Source organism: Peromyscus leucopus, chromosome 18, assembly GCF_004664715.2.
Source record: "Peromyscus leucopus breed LL Stock chromosome 18, UCI_PerLeu_2.1, whole genome shotgun sequence".
In the NCBI taxonomy this organism is placed as follows: Eukaryota; Metazoa; Chordata; class Mammalia; order Rodentia; family Cricetidae; genus Peromyscus; species Peromyscus leucopus.
The window spans coordinates 3,193,180-3,215,243 of NC_051078.1; the positions used below are offsets into that span (position 1 = coordinate 3,193,180).

General features: G+C 53.2%; 2 protein-coding genes across 2 annotated transcripts; one reads left to right on the forward strand and one right to left on the reverse strand.

Moving 5' to 3' along the window:
• The first annotated feature begins 289 nt into the window (after positions 1-289).
• Mars1 (methionyl-tRNA synthetase 1) lies at positions 290-16,372 on the forward strand. Its single transcript, XM_028886246.2, is given in 23 exon segments — positions 290-325; positions 327-414; positions 1,191-1,281; positions 1,427-1,505; positions 1,583-1,717; positions 2,441-2,516; positions 2,754-2,932; positions 3,088-3,194; positions 6,261-6,377; positions 6,483-6,686; positions 7,544-7,745; positions 10,199-10,273; positions 11,641-11,811; positions 11,945-12,040; positions 12,133-12,250; positions 12,573-12,786; positions 14,112-14,243; positions 14,682-14,786; positions 14,867-15,053; positions 15,590-15,661; positions 15,850-15,873; positions 15,961-16,053; positions 16,157-16,372. Coding segments are annotated over 23 exon segments (2,733 nt in total). The 5' UTR covers positions 290-304; the 3' UTR covers positions 16,304-16,372.
• On the reverse strand, positions 16,314-21,323 carry Ddit3 (DNA damage inducible transcript 3). Its single transcript, XM_028886247.2, has 4 exons — positions 21,180-21,323; positions 18,923-18,970; positions 17,122-17,279; positions 16,314-16,884 (listed from the first exon to the last, which is right to left on the reverse strand). Exons 3-4 carry the CDS (start codon positions 17,257-17,259, stop codon positions 16,519-16,521), a joined length of 504 nt encoding a protein of 167 aa, XP_028742080.1. The 5' UTR covers positions 17,260-17,279; positions 18,923-18,970; positions 21,180-21,323; the 3' UTR covers positions 16,314-16,518.
• Between the last annotated feature and the right edge of the window lie 741 nt (positions 21,324-22,064).

A 22,064-nucleotide genomic window follows, 5' to 3' on the forward strand; every position in this document is an offset into this window, starting at 1 on the left:
AACACCACCCCGCGGGGCCCCTCGCGTCGGAGCAGCCGGCTCGCCCCGAAGGCTCGCCGAGCGCCGGACCCAAAAGCGCCGCGCCAGCCCCCACCGCTGGCTTCCGGGTCTCGTCGGTCACCGCTTCCTGTTTCTTAAAGGGTGCATGCTGGGATCAGTAGTCCACGCCCCCGGAGCCGGCCGCGGGCGTCGGGCCGACAGGGAACTCCATTTCCCGAGGTACCTAGCAGCGGGGGTGGAGGGAGAGGCGATCCCGGAGGCGGGAGGCCGGTTCCGGTTGCATCAGCGTGGGCTCCGGGGCGAGATGAGACTGTTCGTGAGCGAGGGGCTCCCCGGGGAGCCTGCCAGTGCTGGCTGCGGCCGCGAGGGCCCGGGGCCAGGCGGAGCTGCTCATCAGCACCGTGGGCCCGGAAGGTACTCGAGTGGCTGCTGGGGGGGGGCGCGGGGCGTTCGTCTCACGGGTGTCCGCCCCACTCCAGCGCCCGTCCCCCCAGTCCCCTCCCCGTTATTGATGGCCACGCCACCCCCTTTCAGTCCTCGATCCTTCCTAAGTTCCTTCCCATGGTGATGACCCTCGCTGCATTCTTCCCGTCCTCGTCTTCGCCTGGTTTCCCACGCTCCGGTCTCACTCCGTGGTCTCCTTACCCTTCCCAACTACCGCGCAGCTCCCTCAACCCGTGCACTCGTGATAACCTCCAGCTAGCTACCGCTCTGTCGGCTTGTCAGGGACCCCCCTCCCTCCCTCCCTCCCTCTTTTAGGGCCTCGGCACAGACATATGCACACCCGGTTTACCTCTGATTCCCAGCCAGTGATTGGGGTGACTTTTTAAGAGTGAGTTCTCTTGTCAAATCCTCTCCCGCTCTCCTCGTGCCGGGCTCCCACTGTGAAGCTCAGGTCAGTTCCGGCACCGCTCTGTTGGGCACTACCTCCTCGGGGTAGTTCCCACCTGTTGTTTCCAGTTGGCGGTCTCAACACTTGCTGGCCTCTCCAGCGTGCTCCAGACCCACCCCCTTCTAGTGTGGCTGTCTTGGAAACCACAGATTGACGCTGCGATCCTCCCCCTCCCCCTACACACACACACACACACACACACACACACACACACACACACACACACACACACACTGTAAAGTTGTCGAATAATGTCTTTCCTTAGCCCTGTTTTCACTCATTTTTCCTCTGTCTCAAGAGTGTGTGGTACCATTCCTGACCCGGCCTAAGGTCCCCGTCTTGCAGCTGAATAGTGGCAACTACCTCTTCTCTACTAGTGCGATCTGCCGGTCAGTATTGGTTCTTGGTGTGGGGAGGTGGCTTCACTGACCTTTGTGTGACCTTATTTGCAAAAACACTGTTTCACTGAGGGTTCATACATGAACAACACAAAAGGACCCCTTCGATTTTAACCTCTATTCTCTCCCTCGGCAGGTATTTCTTTCTGCTTTCCGGCTGGGAGCAGGATGACCTTACCAACCAGTGGCTGGAGTGGGAAGCCACAGAGCTGCAGGTGAGATTCACGGGCCGGGGAGGGCAGGCTGCTCTTCCTCCGTATGAACCTCCTGACCCGTGTCCCCTGCGTTTTAGCCGGTGTTGTCCGCTGCCCTACACTGTCTAGTGGTTCAAGGGAAGAGAGGGGAAGATGTCCTTGGCCCGCTTCGGAGGGCCCTGACTCACATTGATCACAGCCTGAGTCGTCAGAACTGTCCTTTCCTGGCCGGGGTGAGTTGGTTTTGATGTGTGGTTTGTTGAAGGGTTATGGTGTAGGACTTAGAGGGGAGATGGTATTCAGACCCCAGTTATTAGCAGTGTAACACTGACATATCACTTAACTCTATAATCCTTATTGTTTTTCGAGATAGGGATTCTCTGCATATCCCTGGCTGTCCTGAATGGGACTTGATCTGTGGACCAGGCTGGCCTGGAACTCAGAGATCCGCCTGCTTCTGCCTCCTGAAAGCTGGGATTAAAGGCGTGCGCCACCACTAATCCTTGATTTTTTTTTTTTATTCATTTGTGAAATGGAAGTAATAGTTTCTAACTTTATTTAGAGTTAATGTGAGGCTCATGTTAGAAAACGTGCATTGTCTCACCCAGTACTTGGCACATAGAAAGTACATGCTGCATGTGGTGGCACACACCTGCACTCCTAGCTCTTGGGAGGTAGAAGCAGGAGGATCAGAAGTTCAAAGTCATCCATAGGTTCAAGACCCTCTAGAGCTATGTGAGACCTTATTTAAAAAAAAGAAAGAAAGTCGTGGTGGTGGCACGCACCTTTAATTCCAGCACTGTGGAGGCAGAGGCAGGAGATCTCTGCAAGTACCAAGTCAACCTGGTCTACATGTCCGTGTTTCAAAAAGAAAAAGAAAAAAAAAAAGCACGCATTTGCTATTACCATTGGGGAATACATGAGTGCTTCAACTGTGTACTTTTCTCTTTCTCTAGGACACAGAATCTCTAGCTGACATTGTTTTGTGGGGAGCACTGTATCCATTACTGCAAGACCCGGCTTACCTCCCTGGTGAGAACTGTACATGTCACTTCATCCTCCAACCCCAGAAGTTCGGTACAGGGCTGTAGAACAATAGGATATACTGAGTATTCACTTCAGGGTACTGTTTCCCAGGGAACTATAGCAGAGTATGACCAAAGAGCCGGGGAGTGCCCCTGGAGAACCCTTCAGAGGGGAGAGGTCCACGCCTGCCTGCCTGCCCAGTCGCGGTCCTCAAGTTTGTTCTTTTTTTTGCTATGCCTACAGAGGAATTGGGTGCCCTCCAAAGCTGGTTCCAGACGCTGAGTACCCAGGAGCCATGTCGGCAAGCCGCAGAAACCGTGCTGAAACATCAGGGGGCCCAGGCTCTGCGCCCCTACCTCCAGAAACAGCCCCAGCCCCAGCCCCGGCCTCCCGAGGGGAGGGCTGTCAGCAATGAACCTGAGGTATGGAACGGGGCGGGGGCACCTCAGCGTCTCAGGGCCTGAGGGAGGAGGGGGCGAGGAGGTGGATGTTGACTGTCCTCGGTAGAGAACAGGAGGTGAGTTTCTCTACCCTGGGGCCCCCTCATGTGGCAAGGGGTTCTCTTCATTCTTCGTAGGAGGAGGAGCTGGCTACCCTGTCTGAGGAGGACATAGTCATGGCTGTGACTGCTTGGGAAGAGGGTCTGGGAAGCCTGCCCCCACTTCAGCCCCGGCCCCAGCCGGTGTGAGTAGACATCAAGGATGGGGTGTGGCTCATAACGGGAAACGGTTGCTGGGGGACAGCAGGCATCCTCTGTGCTCATGGAACGTTGGTTCCAGGAGGGTAGAGAGGTGTCCCCAAAACTGCTGCAAGTTGTATATTTATGAATTTTAATGAAGTCCCAGGAAGGAAAAAAACAGGACACTGTGAGGGGGAAAAAAAAATCATGAAACCAAAGACCTCTCTGTTTTTGAATATTTTTTTAGCCCAGTCTGTCCTCAGACTCATTGTGCTGAAAATGACATTGAACTCTTTATTGTCTGGCCTCTCCCCTGGGTGCTGGGACGACGACAGTGTACCACCACACCAAGCTAGGCCCCTCTTCTAGCTGAGGGCCCAGCGGGATGGTTTGGTGGGTAAAGCACTTTTTTGGTTTTTGTTTTTGTTTTTTTTTTTTTTTTTTTTTTTTTTTTTTTTTCGAGACAGGGTTTCTCTGTGTAGTTTTGGAGCCTTTCCTGGATCTCACTCTGTAGCCCAGGCTGGCCTCGAACTCACAGAGATCCGCCGGGCTCTGCCTCCCGAGTGCTGGGATTAAAGGCGTGTGCCACCACCGCCCGGGGGTAAAGCACTTTCTGCACAAGCCTGATGACCGGGGTTTGACTCCCAGAACCATATCAGGTGGAAGGAGAAAACAGACCACACGCAGTTGTCCTTTGACCTCCGTGTGTGCTGTGGCACTCCGGCCACACTCCAAAAGTAATCTTTCAGATTTATCTATTTTATTTTATGTGTCCAGGTGTTTTGACTGTATGGATACCACATGCATGCATAGTTCCTATGGAGGTCAGAAGAAGGTATCTGATGTCCTGGGTCTGGGGTAAAGATGGTTATGAGCCACTGTGTGGGTGCTGGGAATCCATCCTAGGTCCTCTGAAAGAGCAGCACACACCTTAACCCCTCATCTGTCCCTCCACGCCCCTATCCCCTTCAAGACAAGGTTTAGCCTTGGCTGGCCTGGAACTCACTGTGTAGACCACACTGGTCTGGAACTCACAGAGCTCTGTCTCTGCCAGGATTAAATATATGTGCCACCATGTCTGCCAAAAGATAAACCTTTTCACATGTTTGTACTGGCTAAGTGTTTAAATGCCTAAACAGAAGCGGAGCCAACCGGCATCGGCCTAACCTGTCATCCCAGCTACTTGGGAGGCTGAGGCAGGAGCCTTTCAAGCTCAAGACCAACTTGGGCAACTTAAGTAGACCTTGTCTGAAAAGGTGAAGCCAGGGCTGGGAGCCAGGTGTGCTGTCCTACGCAGATTAGTCCCAGCGGACAAGGGGACCAGGAGGTTAGGCCGGCCTGGCTGTGTAGTGACCCTGTCGTTCAAAACCGGTTATCCCCTGATCAGACAGGCCCCGGCGATGTCCTCAGTACTGCACAAATAGACTTCATAAGCCAGTTAGGTTGTCTTATTACTTGTGTGTGTGTTGTGTGTGGGAGAGGGAGGGTGCAGGTGTGGACGTGTGTGCTTGGCTTGCTCTGCTCCAGCCCCTGCTGCGTCTGTTCCATTGTACACTAACCCAGTCAACAGCTACACACCAAATTCCTTCTGAAGTTCTGCTGCCAAAGTTTTGCCCAGGTCTGAAAAATTTTAATGGAAAAACTCTGGACATATCCATCCACAAGTCCCTGGCTGTCCTGGAACTTGCTTTTTACCACAGAGATCCGCTTGCCTCTGCCTCCTCCTGAGTACTGGGATTAAAGGCGGGCACCACCACCGCCCGGCCATCCCTGAGTTTTAGATAACTTTTATTAGAGCATGTTGTTAGAACTGTTAGATTGTTAGGTTTATTGACACTGTACGTGAGCTGTGCCAGTTTGCTGTCCTAGGTGAGGGGGGAAGCTAGTAGCTGTAGGCTTGGTACCGCTCGTGACATCAGATTGGAAGTACTCCAGGAACAGGGAGGACAACTGGATAATAGAACCAGGGCACGCTTGTCTGTCACAGTAGCTGGAACACCCGTGAGAAGAGGAGTTTAAGGGTGATGCAGAAGGACCTCTCCACAGCCTGGTGCAGAGTGTGTTTAAGGACCTGGGTTGCCGCAGAGACAGCAGGACCAGTTGTTAGGGAGGGTCCCTGCAGAAGATCTGTAACTTGACCTTCAACAGCTGACGATCCAGTTATGGGAAGACAGGCCAAGAAATGGATGAGAGAGACGATTCTGTGGAGGCAGTCAGCTGTGCAGTGTTCCTGGCAATAGACAGACCACCCGATTGGTGTGCTGCCTCCGCTGGGAAGAACAGTGCGGGCATCGGGACCAGCGATCATGGAAAGAAAGTGCCAGGGGGTGGGGCTGGGGATGTGTGCAGCTGAGCTGCCAAGGGGGGTGGTGAAGCAGTAAAGGGTAATGAGTGACTTCCGTCGGCACACTGAGTGGCATGACTAGAAATGGCTTTGGAAAAGAGAGAGTGTCTGAAGACAGTGTTGGTTCTGCGGGCGCGAGTGCGTGTGTGTGTGTGTGTGTGTGTGTGTGTGCGCGCGCGCGCGCGCGCGCGCGCATGCATGTGTGCATGCGTGGGTGAGTGATGTCTTCCTTGATCATTCTCCGTTTCGTTCACTGAGACCTCAGGGTCTGCTGGTGACTCTGGAGTTCTCTGGTTCTGGCCAGTCTAGCTAGTGAGCTTGACCCAGGATCCCCCAGCTCTACCTCTATGGGGCTAACAAGCTGTAGTGGCTTCAGCTAACGAATAGGGGTCCTAATAACAAAACTTGGTAAGAAGAGGTCAGTACTGGGAAGCTTCTTGGGAACAGTGAATGGCAGGCAGACACATGCTGGGAAGTTTGAGCCTGAGAAGGAGTTCAGGCCATGCGAGTGAAGAGAGACAGCTGTTGGAATGCGTATACGCAGTTCACAGCGCGGTTCGTGAACCTCGCTGACTGAGCAGGGTCCTTACTAGCAACCCCAGGATTCTAGTCCCCTGTGAAGGAAGACTTTGGTCTGGGGCACCTAGTCTGTCGGTATTCTGTACACTTTGCTTTTTATGATATTTGCATCTCTGCTGTGGACTAGTCTCTTTCTCCTTTTTACCAGGTTGCCTGTGGCTGGGGAAAGGAATGTGCTCATCACAAGTGCCCTCCCTTACGTCAACAATGTCCCCCATCTTGGAAACATCATTGGCTGTGTGCTCAGTGCTGATGTCTTTGCGAGGTAGAGCCAGTTGCTGGAGGAGAGCTCTCCAGAGGGAGGCGTGGACCCCACGGGAGTAGGATGGAGGGGCTGGAGGAGTCCTCCCATAACCCTGTATCCTTCTAGATACTCCCGCCTCCGCCAGTGGAATACCCTCTATCTGTGTGGGACAGATGAGTATGGTACAGCAACAGAGACCAAGGCTATGGAAGAGGGTCTGACCCCCCAGGAAATCTGTGACAAATACCACGCCATCCACGCTGACATCTACCGCTGGTTTAACATCTCATTCGATACTTTTGGTCGTACCACCACGCCTCAGCAGACCAAGTAGGTTCCCCACCGTGAGGCGGAAACGGACCGGAAGCTAAGAGCAGGGGTAGTGAGAAGAGACAGAGACAGGACCAGGGTGGCAGACTAGGGACCAGGCTGAGCTTGGGTTCTGACCATTGCCCTGGAATGTCCCCTGGGTGGTTTTCAGGCCTCGAGAAGGTCCCTTGTTTACAGGAGCCCAAGCAGGGCCTGGGGCCTGAAGGAACACCTGAGGGAGGGGAGAGAGGACTTCCCTGCCTTCTGTCCACTGCCTTCCATCCTCTGGCTGACTAGGGGTCTTCCTAAGACAGGGTCTTACTGTGAGCCTAAGCGGGTCTCGAACTTGTGGCAATCCTCTTGCCTCAGATTGTAACTCTGAGGTTGGGAGGGATTACAGGTGTTTGCCACGAAGCCCAGCGTGGAGTCTGTTATGTTTATAGCACATAAATCCATTCTTTCTCTGCCTGGTGAAGTCCTCACAGAAGCTGCAGACAGATGGACAGTTGACGTTGCTGAGCACGTCAGCCCTGAGTACAGACACGGGGGGCTAAGCTGGCTGTGGCCAACCGCTGTAATCACAGCATTCAGAGGTGGAGGCGGGGGACCAGGAGGTCGCAGTAGTGTCAGTGTTGGCCCGGTGAGACCTGCCTCAAAGCCAGATGAAACCCAAACCAAAGAACAGATCTGTAAACAGGAAGTCAGCCCAAGTGAGCTCCTGTGCAGTGCGGAGGGCAGCTGGAGATCCCAGGGCGCCCTGGGCTCTGCGTAGGGAGAGGCGGCCCGCCCCGACGAGTGTGGGTGTCTGCTTAGAGCAGCAGAGGGGGACGGGTCCCCACCCCGGCCCCTCTTCTCACCCTGCTCCCTGACCTGGCCAGGATCACCCAGGACATCTTCCAGCGGTTGCTGACGCGGGGTTTTGTGCTGCAAGACACCGTGGAGCAGCTGCGATGTGAGCAGTGTGCGCGCTTCCTGGCCGACCGCTTCGTGGAGGGAGTGTGTCCCTTCTGTGGCTACGAGGAGGCCCGAGGTGACCAGTGTGACAAGTGTGGCAAGCTCATCAATGCCATTGAACTCAAGGTAAGAGGGAGATCTCAGGGGCCCCAAAGGAAACAAACAACTGTTTATCTCTTCAGAAGAACAGGAAAAGGACACTCAGTTTCGTTCTTCTGTGGGAGTCGTGGGCCCTGGTGGGCAGGCTCCATCCTGGTGGGCAGGCTCCATCCCACCGTGCCCTTGGAGCCGTGGGCCCTGGTGGGTACATCAACTTTTTGGGTTTTTTTTTTTTGGGGGGGGGGGAGTTTGAGACAGGTTTTCTCTGTGTAGCTTTGGAGCCTGTCCTAGAATTTGCTTTGTAGACCAGGCTGGCCTAAAAGTCACAGAGACCCGCCTGGCTCTGTCTCCCGAGTGATTAAAGGTGTGCAGCCACTGCCACCCAGCTTACTCAAAATTTTTAGTTTTATTTATTTTGAATCAGGGTTTCACTGTGTAGCGTGGCTGGCATGGAACTCTCTCATCATATATTAGGCTTCTCTGGAACTCTCAGAGATCCACCTGTTTCTGCTTCCTGAGAGCTGGGATTAAAACTGTGTGCCACCATGCCTGGCCAGGGTTTTAATATTTAGTACCCAGGATCTCATGCTAATTTCTGCGTGGGCAGTTCCTCTGTGCTTAGCACAGTGCAGGGCCATAGACAGACTTAGTTTAGCTTTTGGCTGTCTGACGAGTGCTACTTTAGATGAGTCTTTTTTCTCTCTCCTCATGAGACGGGGTCTCTACGTAGCTCTGGATGTTTTAGAACTTGCTCTGTAGCCCGGGCTGGCCTCCAGGAATGAGCCTTTGGCTCCCAAGTGCTGGTATCACCTGACAGGTTATTCTTTTCTTCGTAAATACTGCTGACTTCTAGTTGTTGATTTACTTATTATTCAGTTATTGAACAAATGTTTTTGAGTCCTTTTAATAGGCCAATTCTAGACTGGGAATGGACAAGACAGGCTTTTATCTCACATGGGGACACTGAGGAAGACATTGAGGCAGTTTAGATATTAGTCTAGTTGAGTGGGAAGCTGCTGTGTGGAAAACTGATGGGATGGAAGAAAGAGGAGTGAGGAGAAAGCTCTGGAGGCTGGACTACAAGAAGATGACGTTAAACTAGTTACAGCAGGTCACTAGTACCAAGAAATGGGGAGAACAGTGGCTTTGGGGTGTGTGTTAGAAAGCAAGCGCTGGATAGTCAAACAAAGGATAGCTTGTTGGAGGTGTAGTTCAGTGGTGCAGTACTTGGCTAATATGAGGGAGATCCCGGTTTTAGGGGGCTTGGGTAGATGGTAGTGCCATCTGTGTACACAGGCAAGATTAAGAGAAGGAGGCTTGGAGCTGAATGCAGCAGTACCGTTTGCTTTTGCTCCACTTAGGTGCCTGCAGACGTCTTAAAAAGCAGTTGGGAAGAGATGTCTCATGTTGAGAACTACAGGTCAGGGTTGGCAGGATGGCTGAGCAGGTAAAAGCGTTTGCCGCCAAGCCTGGCGACCCAGAACTCCATGTGGTGGGAGGGAAAACAGTCAGGAAAGTTGTCCTCTGAGTTCCACATGCTCACACTCACACACCAGATAAATACATCAAAACAGAACAACCCCTTAGATCCGCCATGCAGGGTGGCACACACCGCCGTCCCAGCCCTCAGGAGGTGGATACAAGGCCATTTGGAGTCTGAGGTCAGCCTCTAAGACCCTGTCTCTCAAACAGCACTAAAGAGCTGGGCATGCCTTCAGTCCAAGCACTTGGGAGGTAGTGGCCAGTGAGTCTCTGTGGACGTACCAGATGCAGCCTGGTCTACATACCGCCTTCCAGGACAGCCAGAGCGACCTAGAGAGACCCTGTCTCAAAAAACCAACCCAAACCAAAGAACCTTAGATCAGATTAGCTTCTCCTCTTAATTCCTTCCCTCTGCCGCCATTTTTCAGTGTCTGTGTAGTCTTATACTACAGAATTATCTCTGGCCATTTGGCTTTATAAAGGCCCATGCTTATAAAGGCCCTTTATAAAGGTCCCAGGCACACCACCTTTCCCTTATTGGTTGTAACCTCAAGGAGAGGGGCTGTGTGTCTTTTCCTTTTTCTTTACACAACTGAGTAGCCAGCCTGTGCTAAGAATGCTCATTTCTCTATGGAGTGAACAGTGCAGTGCTCTGTGGCTAACCTGTGCTAAGAAAGCTCATTTCTCTATGGAATGAACAGTGCAGTGCTCTGTGGCTAACCTGTGCTAAGAATGCTCATTTCTCTATGGAGTGAGAACACAGAGACCAGAGTCTCGGGAACAAATATTGCTACAGTGTCTGTGTTGCAAGGAGGCCACATACTGGGGGGGTGGGGGGGGTGGGCTTACTGTGAGCTGCGATGCTAGTCTAGAGGGCAGCTGAACGGTCCCTCCCTGCATGCCCCTCAGCTTGCCTGCCAGTTCCCCCTCACCTCGGCTCTGATCCTACCTGCTCCCCCCCCCCGGGATTACACCCTCTCTGGAATTTATCTTTACAGAAACCTCAATGCAAAGTCTGCCGGTCACGCCCTGTGGTGAGGTCCTCTCAGCACCTGTTCCTGGACTTACCTAAGGTGAGTCAGTCGGTCTTCGCCTCAGTCTGCTTTTCAGGGGTCTTCTTCAGCTCCCTCTGCCTCAGCCGCACTGATAGCCATCCGCTCTCAAGTGGTTTTTGTTTCTTTTAATGTTTAGGTATCGTCACCATGCCCAACTTTTTATTTTAGTTTTTTTGTTTCTATTTTGTGCCTGTGTGTGTGTGTGTGTGTGTGTAACCGAAGAGGGCGTCAGATCTCCTGGAGCTGGAGTTGTAGGTAGTTGTGAATCACCCAGTGTGGGTGCTGGGAACTGAACTTGGGTCCTCTGAAGAGTATTTTCATTTCTAGTAAACCTTTTATACAGAATGACTATTTGGGAATTAATCTTTTTTAAAGACTGAGTGTTTCTGGACCTTACATATTGTAAACCCAATAGCAGAAAACAGTAGGAGGGTCAGGATGTCAAGTCCATCTTCACTTGTATAGTTTGATACTACATCAGTGAGGTCCTGTCTTGAAAAACATAAAACAGTGTTTAGAGAGCTGGCTCACCAGGTAAAGACATCTGCCACATGTCCATGACAACACACACACACACACACACACACACACACACACACACACACACCCGTATGAAATAAAGAAAAATGCTGGGTATTGCTGGGCATGATGATATGTATACACCCCATCACTATGGCAGGCATAGGCAGGAGGATTATGAGTTTGTGGCCAGTCTGGGGTGCAGAGTAAGTTCAAGACCAGCCTGCTCTAAATAATAAGACTTTGTCTCAAAAAATGCAAGGGCTTGGTGCTGGAGAGATTGCTTAGCCCTTAAGAATACTGGCTGCTCTCTCAGAGGGCCAGCATCTGCATGGTAGTTCACTCAGCTGTAACTCCAGTCCCAGGGCCTCTAAGGCTCTATTGTGGCTTCTCTAGGCACTGTGGGCACATGACACATGGATATACATTCAAGCAAATACCCATATTCATAGACAAATAACTTAAAAAGAAAATCCACTAAAAAACAGTCTTGAAATAAATCTACTCAGCATAGAGTGTGTGCCTAGTGTTCACAAGTTCCTGACTGTTCTCTCCCCTGTGCCGCCTGAGTAGCCAGAATTATCAAAGTCCATGCTGCCATACTCAGTTTAGAGAATTATCGAAGTCCATGCTGCCATACTCAGTTTAGTTTCCATATATTCTTGCTTTCACAGACAATATTTATGTATCCATCTTAGCAATCTTTTTGTTGAGTAAGTTTGTTGATCATTTCCTAGATGTCCCTGGTCATGAATCTTTTAATTTTAGCTGTATTTATTACCAACTATTGACAACGTTTGTACTCACTCACTTGGTGCCAGCCCCTTTGGGACGGTCCTGAGTCATCTCCATTTCTCTCGTCTCAGTTGGAAAAGCGGCTGGAGGACTGGCTGGGGAAGACGTTGCCTGGCAGTGACTGGACACCCAACGCTCGATTTATTATTCGTTCTTGGCTTCGAGATGGCCTCAAGCCACGATGCATAACCAGAGACCTCAAATGGGGAACCCCGGTGCCTTTGGAAGGCTTTGAGGACAAGGTAGATACCTTTCTCCTTTGGTCATGGTTTAAGTGCTCAGTCAGGACTGAGTCTGTGGGCTGGCAGCTTAAAAGGCTGATGATGCTTCCTCTCAGCTGAGACTTGGGGCTTCACTCCTGTGTCCTTCCTCCAGGTATTCTATGTCTGGTTTGATGCCACTATTGGTTACCTGTCCATCACAGCCAACTACACAGACCAGTGGGAGAGATGGTGGAAGAATCCAGAACAAGTAAGCAGCCTCAGCCCGTCTGTGGGGACAGGCTATGTGAGAGGTGTTAGAGGTGGAAAGTCTCAGGCTGTCTCTTCACTGCCTTCTCCTAGGTGGACCTTTACCAGTTCATGGCCAAAGACAACGTTCCCTTCCATGGCCTGGTCTTTCCCTGCTCAGCCCTAGGAGCTGAGGACAACTACACCTTAGTCAAGCACCTCATCGCTACAGGTAGGTGCCTGGCAGAGCACAGCGGTGGTGTTCCTAGGCCTGAGGCAATACTTGGAAGAGCCTGGAGAGGGGCTAGGTTTTAGGTTGGATTTGACATGAAATAGGAAATAATTAAAGCATGAGAATTCCATCCAAAATAGGGAAAACAACTTGAAAGCAAAAATCTAAAGCTAAAACTATTATAAGCAAGAATGGAGGCATGGAACTTGGTGACCCGTGTAAGCTATTGAAGGAAAGGCGTTTTGGACGCTCACCATTGAGAGAAAGGGAGAGAGGCAGTGGGTGAGTGAGGGATGTGATTGGAATCCTTCTCTTTGTCCAGAGTACCTGAATTATGAGGATGGGAAATTCTCTAAGAGCCGGGGGGTAGGAGTGTTTGGAGACATGGCCCAGGACACAGGGATCCCTGCTGACATCTGGCGCTTTTATCTGCTGTACATTCGCCCTGAGGGTCAGGACAGTGCCTTCTCCTGGACAGACATGATGACTAAAAACAATTCTGAGCTGCTTAACAACCTGGGCAACTTCATCAACAGGTAGGAAGGGATCGGTGGAGAGTTCCACCCCAAAGTGGAGAGAACTGCTACATGGGAGAAGGCTGATAGAATGGGAATGGGGAGCCAGGCAACGGTGGGGCGCACGCCTTTAATGCCAGTGCTCAGGAGGCAGAGGCAGGCGGATCTCTGGGAGTTCGAGGCCAGCCTGGGCTACAGAGTGAGTTCCAGGAAAGGCACAAAACTGCACAGAGAAACCCTGTCTGGAAAAACCAAAAAAGGGGCTGGAGAGATGGCTCAGAGGTTAAGAGCACTGACTGCTCCTTCAGAGGTCCTGAGTTCAATTCCCAGCAACCACATGGTGGCTCACAACCATCTGTAATGAGATCTGGTGCCCTCTTCTGGCCTGCAGGGATACATGCGGGCAGAACACTGTGTACATAATAAATAAATAAATAAATCTTTAAAAAAAAAAAAAAGAAAAGAAAAAGAAAGAAAGGGAAGGGGGAGTTGTTGCCGTGGACTGGGCTGGCTGCCACGCCAGCACACCAGACTGTGTTCTTGAGGCACGCCAGCAGTTAGATAGGTGGTTGGGCAGAGCTGGTCATAGAGCAGACCCTTGGGCCTTGTGTATTCTGATGTGTTTTTCTTTTCTTTTTTTTTTTTTTTTTTTCCGAGACAGGGTTTCTCTGTGTAGCTTTGCGCCTTTCCTGGAACTCGCTTTGGAGACCAGGCTGGCCTCGAACTCACAGAGATCCGCCTGCCTCTGCCTCCCGAGTGCTGGGACTAAAGGCGTGCGCCACCACCGCCCAGCGAGAATGTAGATTTAAGATTTATTCGAGTTTGAGGGGCCAGGAATTCTCAGGCTTGCACAGGAATGCCACAAGAATGTGGGTTTTTTTTTGGTTTTTTTGTTTGTTTGTTTGGTTTGGTTTTTGGTTTTTTTGAGACAGGTTTCTCCGTGTAGATTTGGTGCCTGTCCCATATCTTGCTCTGTAGACCAGGCTGGCCTCGAACTCACAGAGATCCGCCTGCCTCTGCCTCCCCCGCTCCCCCAGTGCTGGGATTAAAGGTGTGCGCCACTACCACCCAGCTGTAAGAATGTTGTGTTTTGGTTTTTACATTTGTTTGCTGTGTGTGAGGGGTATAGTTGACACACTGTGCAGTGAACAACATGTACAACCTCTTGAGTCAGTTCTTCCTTCCACCATGTGGATCCAGGAATTGAACTCGGGTCACTGGGCTTGGTGGCAGCCTTTATCTGCTGAGCCATCTGGCTGGCCTGAGCTCGAAGAGTTATGGAAGCGGGATGAAATTTCTTGAAGGAAACTGGACAATAACGTTGTCTTTTCTCCCCCGACCCCAAGGGCTGGCATGTTTGTGTCCAAGTTTTTTGGGGGCTGTGTGCCTGAGATGGTACTTGCCCCCGAGGACAGACGCCTGCTGGCCCATGTCTCCTGGGAGCTCCAGCACTACCACCAGCTGCTCGAGAAGGTCCGGTAAGTGACTTCCGGCACAGTCCTGGCAGCTGGGCGCTGCTGTGGGGACAGACAGACAGACCGTCCTGGCGGCCGTGAGCTGCTGTAGTGACAGACAGACCGTCCTGGCGGCCGTGGGCTGCTGTAGTGACAGACAGACTGTCCTGGCAGCCGTGGGCTGCTGTGGTGACAGACAGACTGTCCTGGCGGCTGTGGGCTGCTGTGGTGACAGACAGACTGTCCTGGCGGCCGGGCACTGCTGTGGTGACAGACAGACCGTCCTGGCAGCCGGGCGCTGCTGTGGGGACAGATAGACCGTCCTGGTGGCCAGGCGCTGCTGTGGTGACAGACAGACTGTCCTGGCGGCCGGGCACTGCTGTGGTGACAGACAGACAGACCGTCGTGGCAGCCGGACACTGCTGTGGTGACAGACCCTTGTGCTCTGCCTCCTCCCCCCAGGATCCGGGATGCCCTGCGCAGTATCCTTACCATATCTCGACATGGCAACCAGTACATCCAAGTGAATGAGCCCTGGAAACGGATTAAAGGCAGTGAGGTGGACAGGTGTGTTCAGGAGCTCTGGCTGGCTGTGGAGTCCAGTGGCCTGCTGGCCTCTCGGTGGCCTGACGTCTCTTTTTCCTCAGGCAGCGGGCAGGCACAGTGACAGGCGTGGCAGTGAACATAGCTGCCCTGCTGTCCGTCATGCTGCAGCCTTACATGCCTACAGTCAGCGCCACCATCCAGACCCAGCTACAGCTTCCACGTCCTGCCTGCCATGTCCTCCTCACCAACTTCATCTGCACCTTACCCGCAGGTCACGAGATTGGCACAGTAGGTCTCGTTGATGGTGGCGGAGCTGGCCAACCCAAACTCTTGTTTTTACAGTGCTGCCTTTGGGGTGAGGCCAGAGACCTAAGCATCTCTGGCTTTGAGACAGGGGGCTCTACAGCTGTTCTCAAAATCCCTCCGCAATTCTGCACTTGGGCTTTGGGGGCGGGGGGCGTTCTGAGACAGGGTTTCCCTGTGTAGTTTTGGTGCCTGTCCTGGATCTCGCTCTGTAGCCCAGGCTGGCCTCGAACTCAGAGATCCGCCTGGCTCTGCCAGCGCTGGTATTAAAGGCGTGCCGACCGTGACGACCTGCTCTCTTGATGTTACCAGCCGTTCTCTGACTCTGGGTGATAAGTGTGTACTCGACCCTCTTCGTCTCCTTTGTACCCACTTCCCTTCCACCCCACTCTGAACTCGTCGGGAGCTCTGGGCATTGTCCAGTGCCACACTCCTATTGCTTGTAAAAGTGTCAGAGGGGGTGGGGCGTCTCTGTGCGGTGGTAGAGGTCATCAGTGATTAATTCTGATGTGTTTCCCCAGGTCAGTCCTTTGTTCCAAAAACTGGAAAATGACCAGATTGAAAATTTGAAGCAACGTTTTGGAGGGGGCCAGGTGAGCAAACTAGACTGTGTCCTCCCTTGGCCAGCATGGCAGTGCCACCTTACTGTCCCCATGTCCTCCTCACTGTCCCCTCCCACCTTGGGCCTTGCTCCACCTTACTGTCCCAGCATCCTCCTCACTGTCCCCTCCCACCTTGGGCCTCGCCGCCTCCTCACTTAAGTCTTTCTTTCCTGTCTTAGCTAGAAGAGTCCTTGGAGTTACAGGTAACCATTTCCTCTGAGCTGTTATGTCAAAACTGGGCACCAGAGGGGTTCATGGCAGCAAGGAATAAATGCACTGCTCTGTTCCAGGCCAAAGGATCCCCCAAGCCAGCAGCTGTGGAGGCGGTTACAACAGCTGGGCCGGTGCAGATCCAGATGTTGATGGAGGAAGTGACCAAGCAGGTGTGAAGCTGGTGGCCTCTGGGGACTGACTGCAGGTGTGGGTCCCTGCACGGCTTCTCCAGGCCTCACTGTGGTTCCCTCACTCCCACCCACCCCTCTCTAGGGCAACATAGTTCGGGAGCTGAAAGCCCAGAAGGCAGACAAGAACCAGGTTGCCGCTGAGGTGACGAAGCTCTTGGATCTAAAGAAACAGTTGGCTTTGGCCGAGGGGAGACCTGTGGAAACCCCTAAAGGCAAGAAGAAGAAGTGAGAGGAGGGTGTTCATAGAAAGTCATTTTACTGGGTATGGACAATAAAGAATGTACACTATACATGTATATACACACACACACACAGCTGAGGCCCTTTGTTCTCCCTACTCAGCATGCAGTGGAGGGTCCACCCTCGGCCTTGGTGGGGTGGGGTTCGGTACGCTCCAGGAGAGCCGGGAGGTGACCCGAGCTGGGGAACCGTGGCCCCAATTGTTCATGCCTGGTGCAGATTCACCATGCGGTCGATGAGAGCCCGGCGAGTGGCCTCCACCTCCCTGGTCAGGCGCTCGATCTCCTGCTTGAGCCGTTCGTTCTCCTGGGCCAGCTGGGCCACCCTCCTCTCGTTCTCCTGTTCCTTCTCCTTCATGCGCTGCTTCCCAGCCCGGGCTGGGCACTGACCGCTCTGTTTCCGTTTCCTCGATTTTCCTTCCTCCTCCTCCTCCTCCTGAGCCATAGAACTCTGACTGGAATCTGGAGAGCGAGGGCTCTGGGAGGTGCTTGTGACCTCTGCTGGCCCTGGCTCCTCAGTCAGCCACGCTAGGGATGCGGGGTCAAGAGTGGTGAGGGTTTTCGATTCTTCCTTTAAGGAGGCAGAGAAAGGGAGATGGGCATTAGTTGAGGAGAGGCACACACACTCCCCAGGTTTGTGGAGTTTATTTTATTTTGCTTGTCTTTTGAAGCAGGCTAGACTCAACCTCACCAAGCTTAGGCTGGCCGTGAGGCGAGCGTCCTGCCTGCACCCGGCAAGTGCTAGGACTCCAGGTGTGCACCACCACCACACCTGCTTGCCCACTTTGAGACCAGCATCCTCACTCACCTCCTCATTCCCAGGGGATGGAATGTAGGGACCCCCATTGTCATCCGAGGACAGCACCTCCTGCAGATCCTCATACCAGGCTTCCAGCTCCCAGCTGGATACCGCCTCCAAGGCGAAAGGCAGGGACTCAGCTGCCATGTCTGTGGTTGGACTGGGTTCTAGAGAAGAGCATACAGGGTAAAGGTCCCATGCGTCACGGCTGGTGAACCGGTCTCGTGCCTATTTTAACACATAGGATTTAAAATGTACTAGTCTTGCAGGTCAGGTAGGGGCGTGGGCTGTCGATCTTTGCAAGCCACATTGGTGGGGATGGGAAGTGGAAAACCATTACCTACAAGTTGTTCTCTGACCTCCACATGCACACACCATCAATGAATGTAGGGCAGAGAGACAGCTGAATGACTAGAACTACCTGTCACCAACCAAGCCAACAATCAGGGTTTGATTCCTTAGTCACCTAGTAAAGGGAAGAACTGGTCCCCCAAAATGGTCTAGACCTTCACGTGCACACCATGGCCAGCACCCCCACAACACAAAAATAAATGTAACTAAAACAAAAACAAAAACTAACTAAACCCTCCAGGCAGTGGTATTTAATCCCAGCACTCTGAGTTCGAAGCCAGCCTGGTCTACAGAGTGAATTCTAGGATAGCCAGGGCTACACAGAGAAACCCTGTCTTGAAAAACCAAAATAACAACCCGTAAAATCAATAAATGTAAACAAAATATTTAGTGGCCTTTCTACTCTTGTTTCTGTAACAAACAAGTTTTATGTGTACGCATCTGCTCACGTGAGTGCAGCAGTGTCTTTGGGGGGGGGGGCAGAGGATGGGGGCTGGTGTTCAGCAGCTGTGAACCACCTGAAGGGCACACTGGAACCCAGTTCAGGGCCCCTGAAGAGCAGCAGGGGTGCAAACTGATGAGTTTCCGAGCCTTGTACATGTGCTAGTGGGGCACACTACAGGACTGAAGGAAACACGCAGTACATTCTTGTGTGTGATTCTCGGGGTTAATCACACCTAGTGCCTCACACACAAATATTGAACCCCAGTCCAGCCGGAACATACATTCTTTTTTCAAAAATGTATTTATTATTTGTATATGTATGTGTGAGTACCTTACATGTATGTAATTTCTATGTGCTATGTGTGTGCTTGGTGCACATGGAGACCAGAGAGGCAATGGGTTCCCCGAGAACTAGAGTCATAGATAGTCTTATGCTGCCATGTGGGTGTTGAGAATTGAACCCAGGTCCTCTGCAAGAGCAGCCAGTGCTCTTGACCACTGACCATCTCCAACTCCTAAGAACACACTTTTTATTGAGATAGGGTTTTACTGTAGATAGCTCAGGCTGGCCTTGAACGTCATGATCCCCTTGTCTCTGCCTGTCAAGTTCTGAGATTTACAGGTATGAGGCATTATGCTTGGCTATGCACATATACTCTTACGGGATTACAGTAAAAGTATTCATCTCACTTGGGAACACCACTGGTAAATTCCAGGGGCAATTACCAAACCATCTGTCTTCCTTTCTCCTGGGTGGGAAGCTTGGGCAAAAAGTCCTTGGGGTTTGTCTAACCTTGTGGACTGTGAATCAGAAAGACCAACCAATCGCCATTGTTGAGGTGGCTGAGAGCCAGCTTTCAATTGGGCTGTGCTCTAAAAATAACGTTGTGGGGACAGAGCAAGACATGGTGTGACAGCGAAAGCCTGTTCAGATCAAAGCCTCTTCTGGTACTGTCCCAGCAAAACAGCCCTAAGCCACGGGGGTTGACTTTGACAAGGGGCTGGTGAAGGTTACCTGCTTTCAGGTATGGTGATGTATGAAGATACACTTCCTTCTGGAACACTGTGGAGAATAAAGGTAAATGTTTACTGTTTGAAAGGGAAAGGAACAGGTTCTTTACCCCCAGCCTCCTGCCCTCGAGTCCTCCTCTCTCTGTAGTTCTGGCTGTGAAACTAGCTCTGCAGACCAGGGTATAGTTTTTCTTGAGACACACACACACACACACACACACACACACACACACACACTCCTGAAGCCAATTCCAAGGATAGAGGCAAGCTTGATTTTATTTTTAGTTGCTGACATTTGTAGTCCCGATTACATAATAGCACCGTTCTAGCCAACTAAGCTTTCTCTAAATTCCATATAGACCTCAAATCTGCCAGAGTGAGGGTTAACCTACAGGGAAGAGAAATACAGCAGCAGCACTTGCTACACTCCATTCTCATATTGGCAGCCTCCAGTCTAGACCTGTCCTGGGACCTCCAACTCCAAGTCTACCCGCTATCTCCTTCTGCATGCCCCTTTAAAACAACCTCCCGATGGCCTTTCCTTTCCAAGGTTGTATCCTTCTAAGTGGCTTAATGCCAAAGAAAAAAAAAAGGGCATCCTTCCTTCCTTCCTCCTCTCACATCCCACAACTCAGTCTAAAGCACTGGCAACTTGAAAATATTATTTTTTTTTTTTGTTTTTTTTTCAAGACAGGGTTTCTCTGTGTAGTTTTGGTGCCTTTCCTGGAACTCGCTTTGTAGACCAGGCTGGCCTCGAACTCACAGAGATTTGATTGCCTCTGCCTCCCGAGTGCTGGCATTAAATGTGAGTGACACTATGCTTTAGTGAGACTTGTCTTGTATTACTTTATTTCTGGGGTTGACCATAGAGTCCTCTATATAGTAGGCAGGCAGTCTGCCACTGAGCTACATCCCCAACCCTTTATTTGTGTAGTTACTTATTTTGAGTTAAGGTCTCACTGTGTAGCCCTGGCTGGCCCTGCCTCTCTGAGTGTTGGGATTTAAACACGCGCCCGCCGTGACACCGGACCTCCTCTGCTCAGACCCCTCCAGTGGCTTCCTGTTTCGTGACCGTTAAAGACTCACATCCTGAGAAGGGCTTGCAAGGTTCTACACGGTCCACCACCCTCTCATGTCCACTCCGGTCCAGCCCACTGTCCTGTCCTGCCCTTCTGCATGGCTCACACACTTGCCTTCTTTGGGTCTCTCACTTAAAATCCCATAGGTAATCCCCGACACAGAGCAAAGCCCTAGCCACAGTCCTGAGCGCCCTAGTCCTCTGCATTTGTTTTTCCATGGCACTTCTTTTGCTTTCTGCAGAAATATAAACTGTATTGAGAGCAAGACTTTTATCTTTTGCTCCTAATATACCCTGGGTCCTCCAATGCTTGGCACAGAGTCCGGGCTTACTAAGCATTTGTCAGGAATGAATAGGCAAAAAGCCACTCCCCCAATTTCCCTCACAGAGAATGGAGGACTCAGCCCGGAGGCAGAGCCGGAGCGGCCTATCTCTGGGGACTGGAGATGCAATATTGCCCTGAGTGTTTCTCTGCAGGGCTGTCGTCCTCTGGGGGAAACTCCCTTGGTCTTCCAGTGTGTGGGACCTGGCTTTCATCAGCAGTGGAGCCCCAGGCCAGAGGGCGCGGAGAGGCAAACAGTGGGCTAGCCTGATGCAATGGTTACAGAGGTTAGTTGGGAGACAGGACTAAGAGGCAGAGATCAGTCCTGGGAGAAGCACAAAGGCCCTGGAGACATCCCAAATAATTTCCCACAGTTGAAGGAGCCAGGCTGCTCTCTTGTGCAGAGACCTCTGCGGAAAAGGGGAAAACCCTCACATGCTCCTCCCCCAGCAGCCCCACTCCAAAGGCCTGTCAGACTTAGGGCTCTCCTAAACTTAGGGTCAGCGACTAGAGTGGCCATGCTGGCCGGAGGCGCTGCTGGAGAAGAGGTGGACGCGGCCAGGGTCCCCCGTTGGGGGTGTGTCCCGCGGCCCGCCTCTCCCGGACAGGCCTAGGACGGCCGCCCGCCCGCAGTCCTCCATCCAGAGAACGACTTTCCCAGGGCAGCCAGACCCCCCCTGCCTAAGGCGCAGAGCACAAACCAGCTCGAGACGGGGCAGGGAAGAGGGGTCCCCGCCGTCACCCCTCCCTCGGTGCTCAAGCTCGCTATGGAGGGGTGGGGCGACATCCCAAGAGCGGCCGCCCCAGCTTTGTGGGGTGGCGACGCTGGGAAGGGAAGGGGCAGACGGGGTCGGTACTCGCCTCTCGCCTCAGGTTCCGGCTTTTATTCTGGCTCTGCCGCTGCCACCCGTTCATCTTCAACACGATGTGATCGACGTACTAGACTGGAGCTACTGACCTCCGCGGCGCCCGGCGAAGATGCTTTATGCCGGCCTTCCCCTCCCCCTCGAGGGCGGGCCCAGGCGCCTACCAATCAGAAAGCGGCACGCTGGCACTGGCCCCGCCCCGCCCCTCACGCCCGCCACTCAGGAGCCCCGCGGCCCCGCCCCCATCGCGCCCGGGGGCCGGAGGATGGACGTTGCCTCGGACCCGGAAGTGGCTCTGGGTCACGAGGCTGCGCGGAGGAGGTGAGTCATGCGCGCGCGCGCGCGCGGGGAGGAGGAGAGCGCGGCCGGGGCGGGGCGGGGATGATGCAATGTTTGGCAACCGGTGTCTGCGCGCGCACGCGCGGGGGCCCCCGGCCGAGGGCGGTGGGAGGTGCGCGGGGTGGGGTGGGGGGGAGAGGGGCGGAGCGCCGGCGCCGGCCCCAACGGCCGCAACGGCCGTCCTTCCCGAACTGGTCCGCCCGTCCGCCGGCCCGCCCGGGGTCCCTTCCCGGCCCCCGGGCCCCCGGCCCGACGCCCTCCCGAGTCTGTTAACGCAGACCTCCCCTCCTGTGCCCCCCTAGCGCCTCCCAGGGGCCGGGGTGCTGCACTTAGTCCGCCCGCTCTGCCCAGACGGCACCTGTGACGTGGGCGCCGGGTCGTCCACCCGTGCGCCCCCGACCCCGACCCGTGCGCCCCCGACCCCGACCCGTGCGCCCCCGACCCCGACCCGTGCGCCCCCGACCCCGACCCGACCCCGGGGCGCCCCCTCCCCGGCCGGCCCCGGGAGTCGGGACCTCTCGTGGGGACCGGGCGTGCGTGC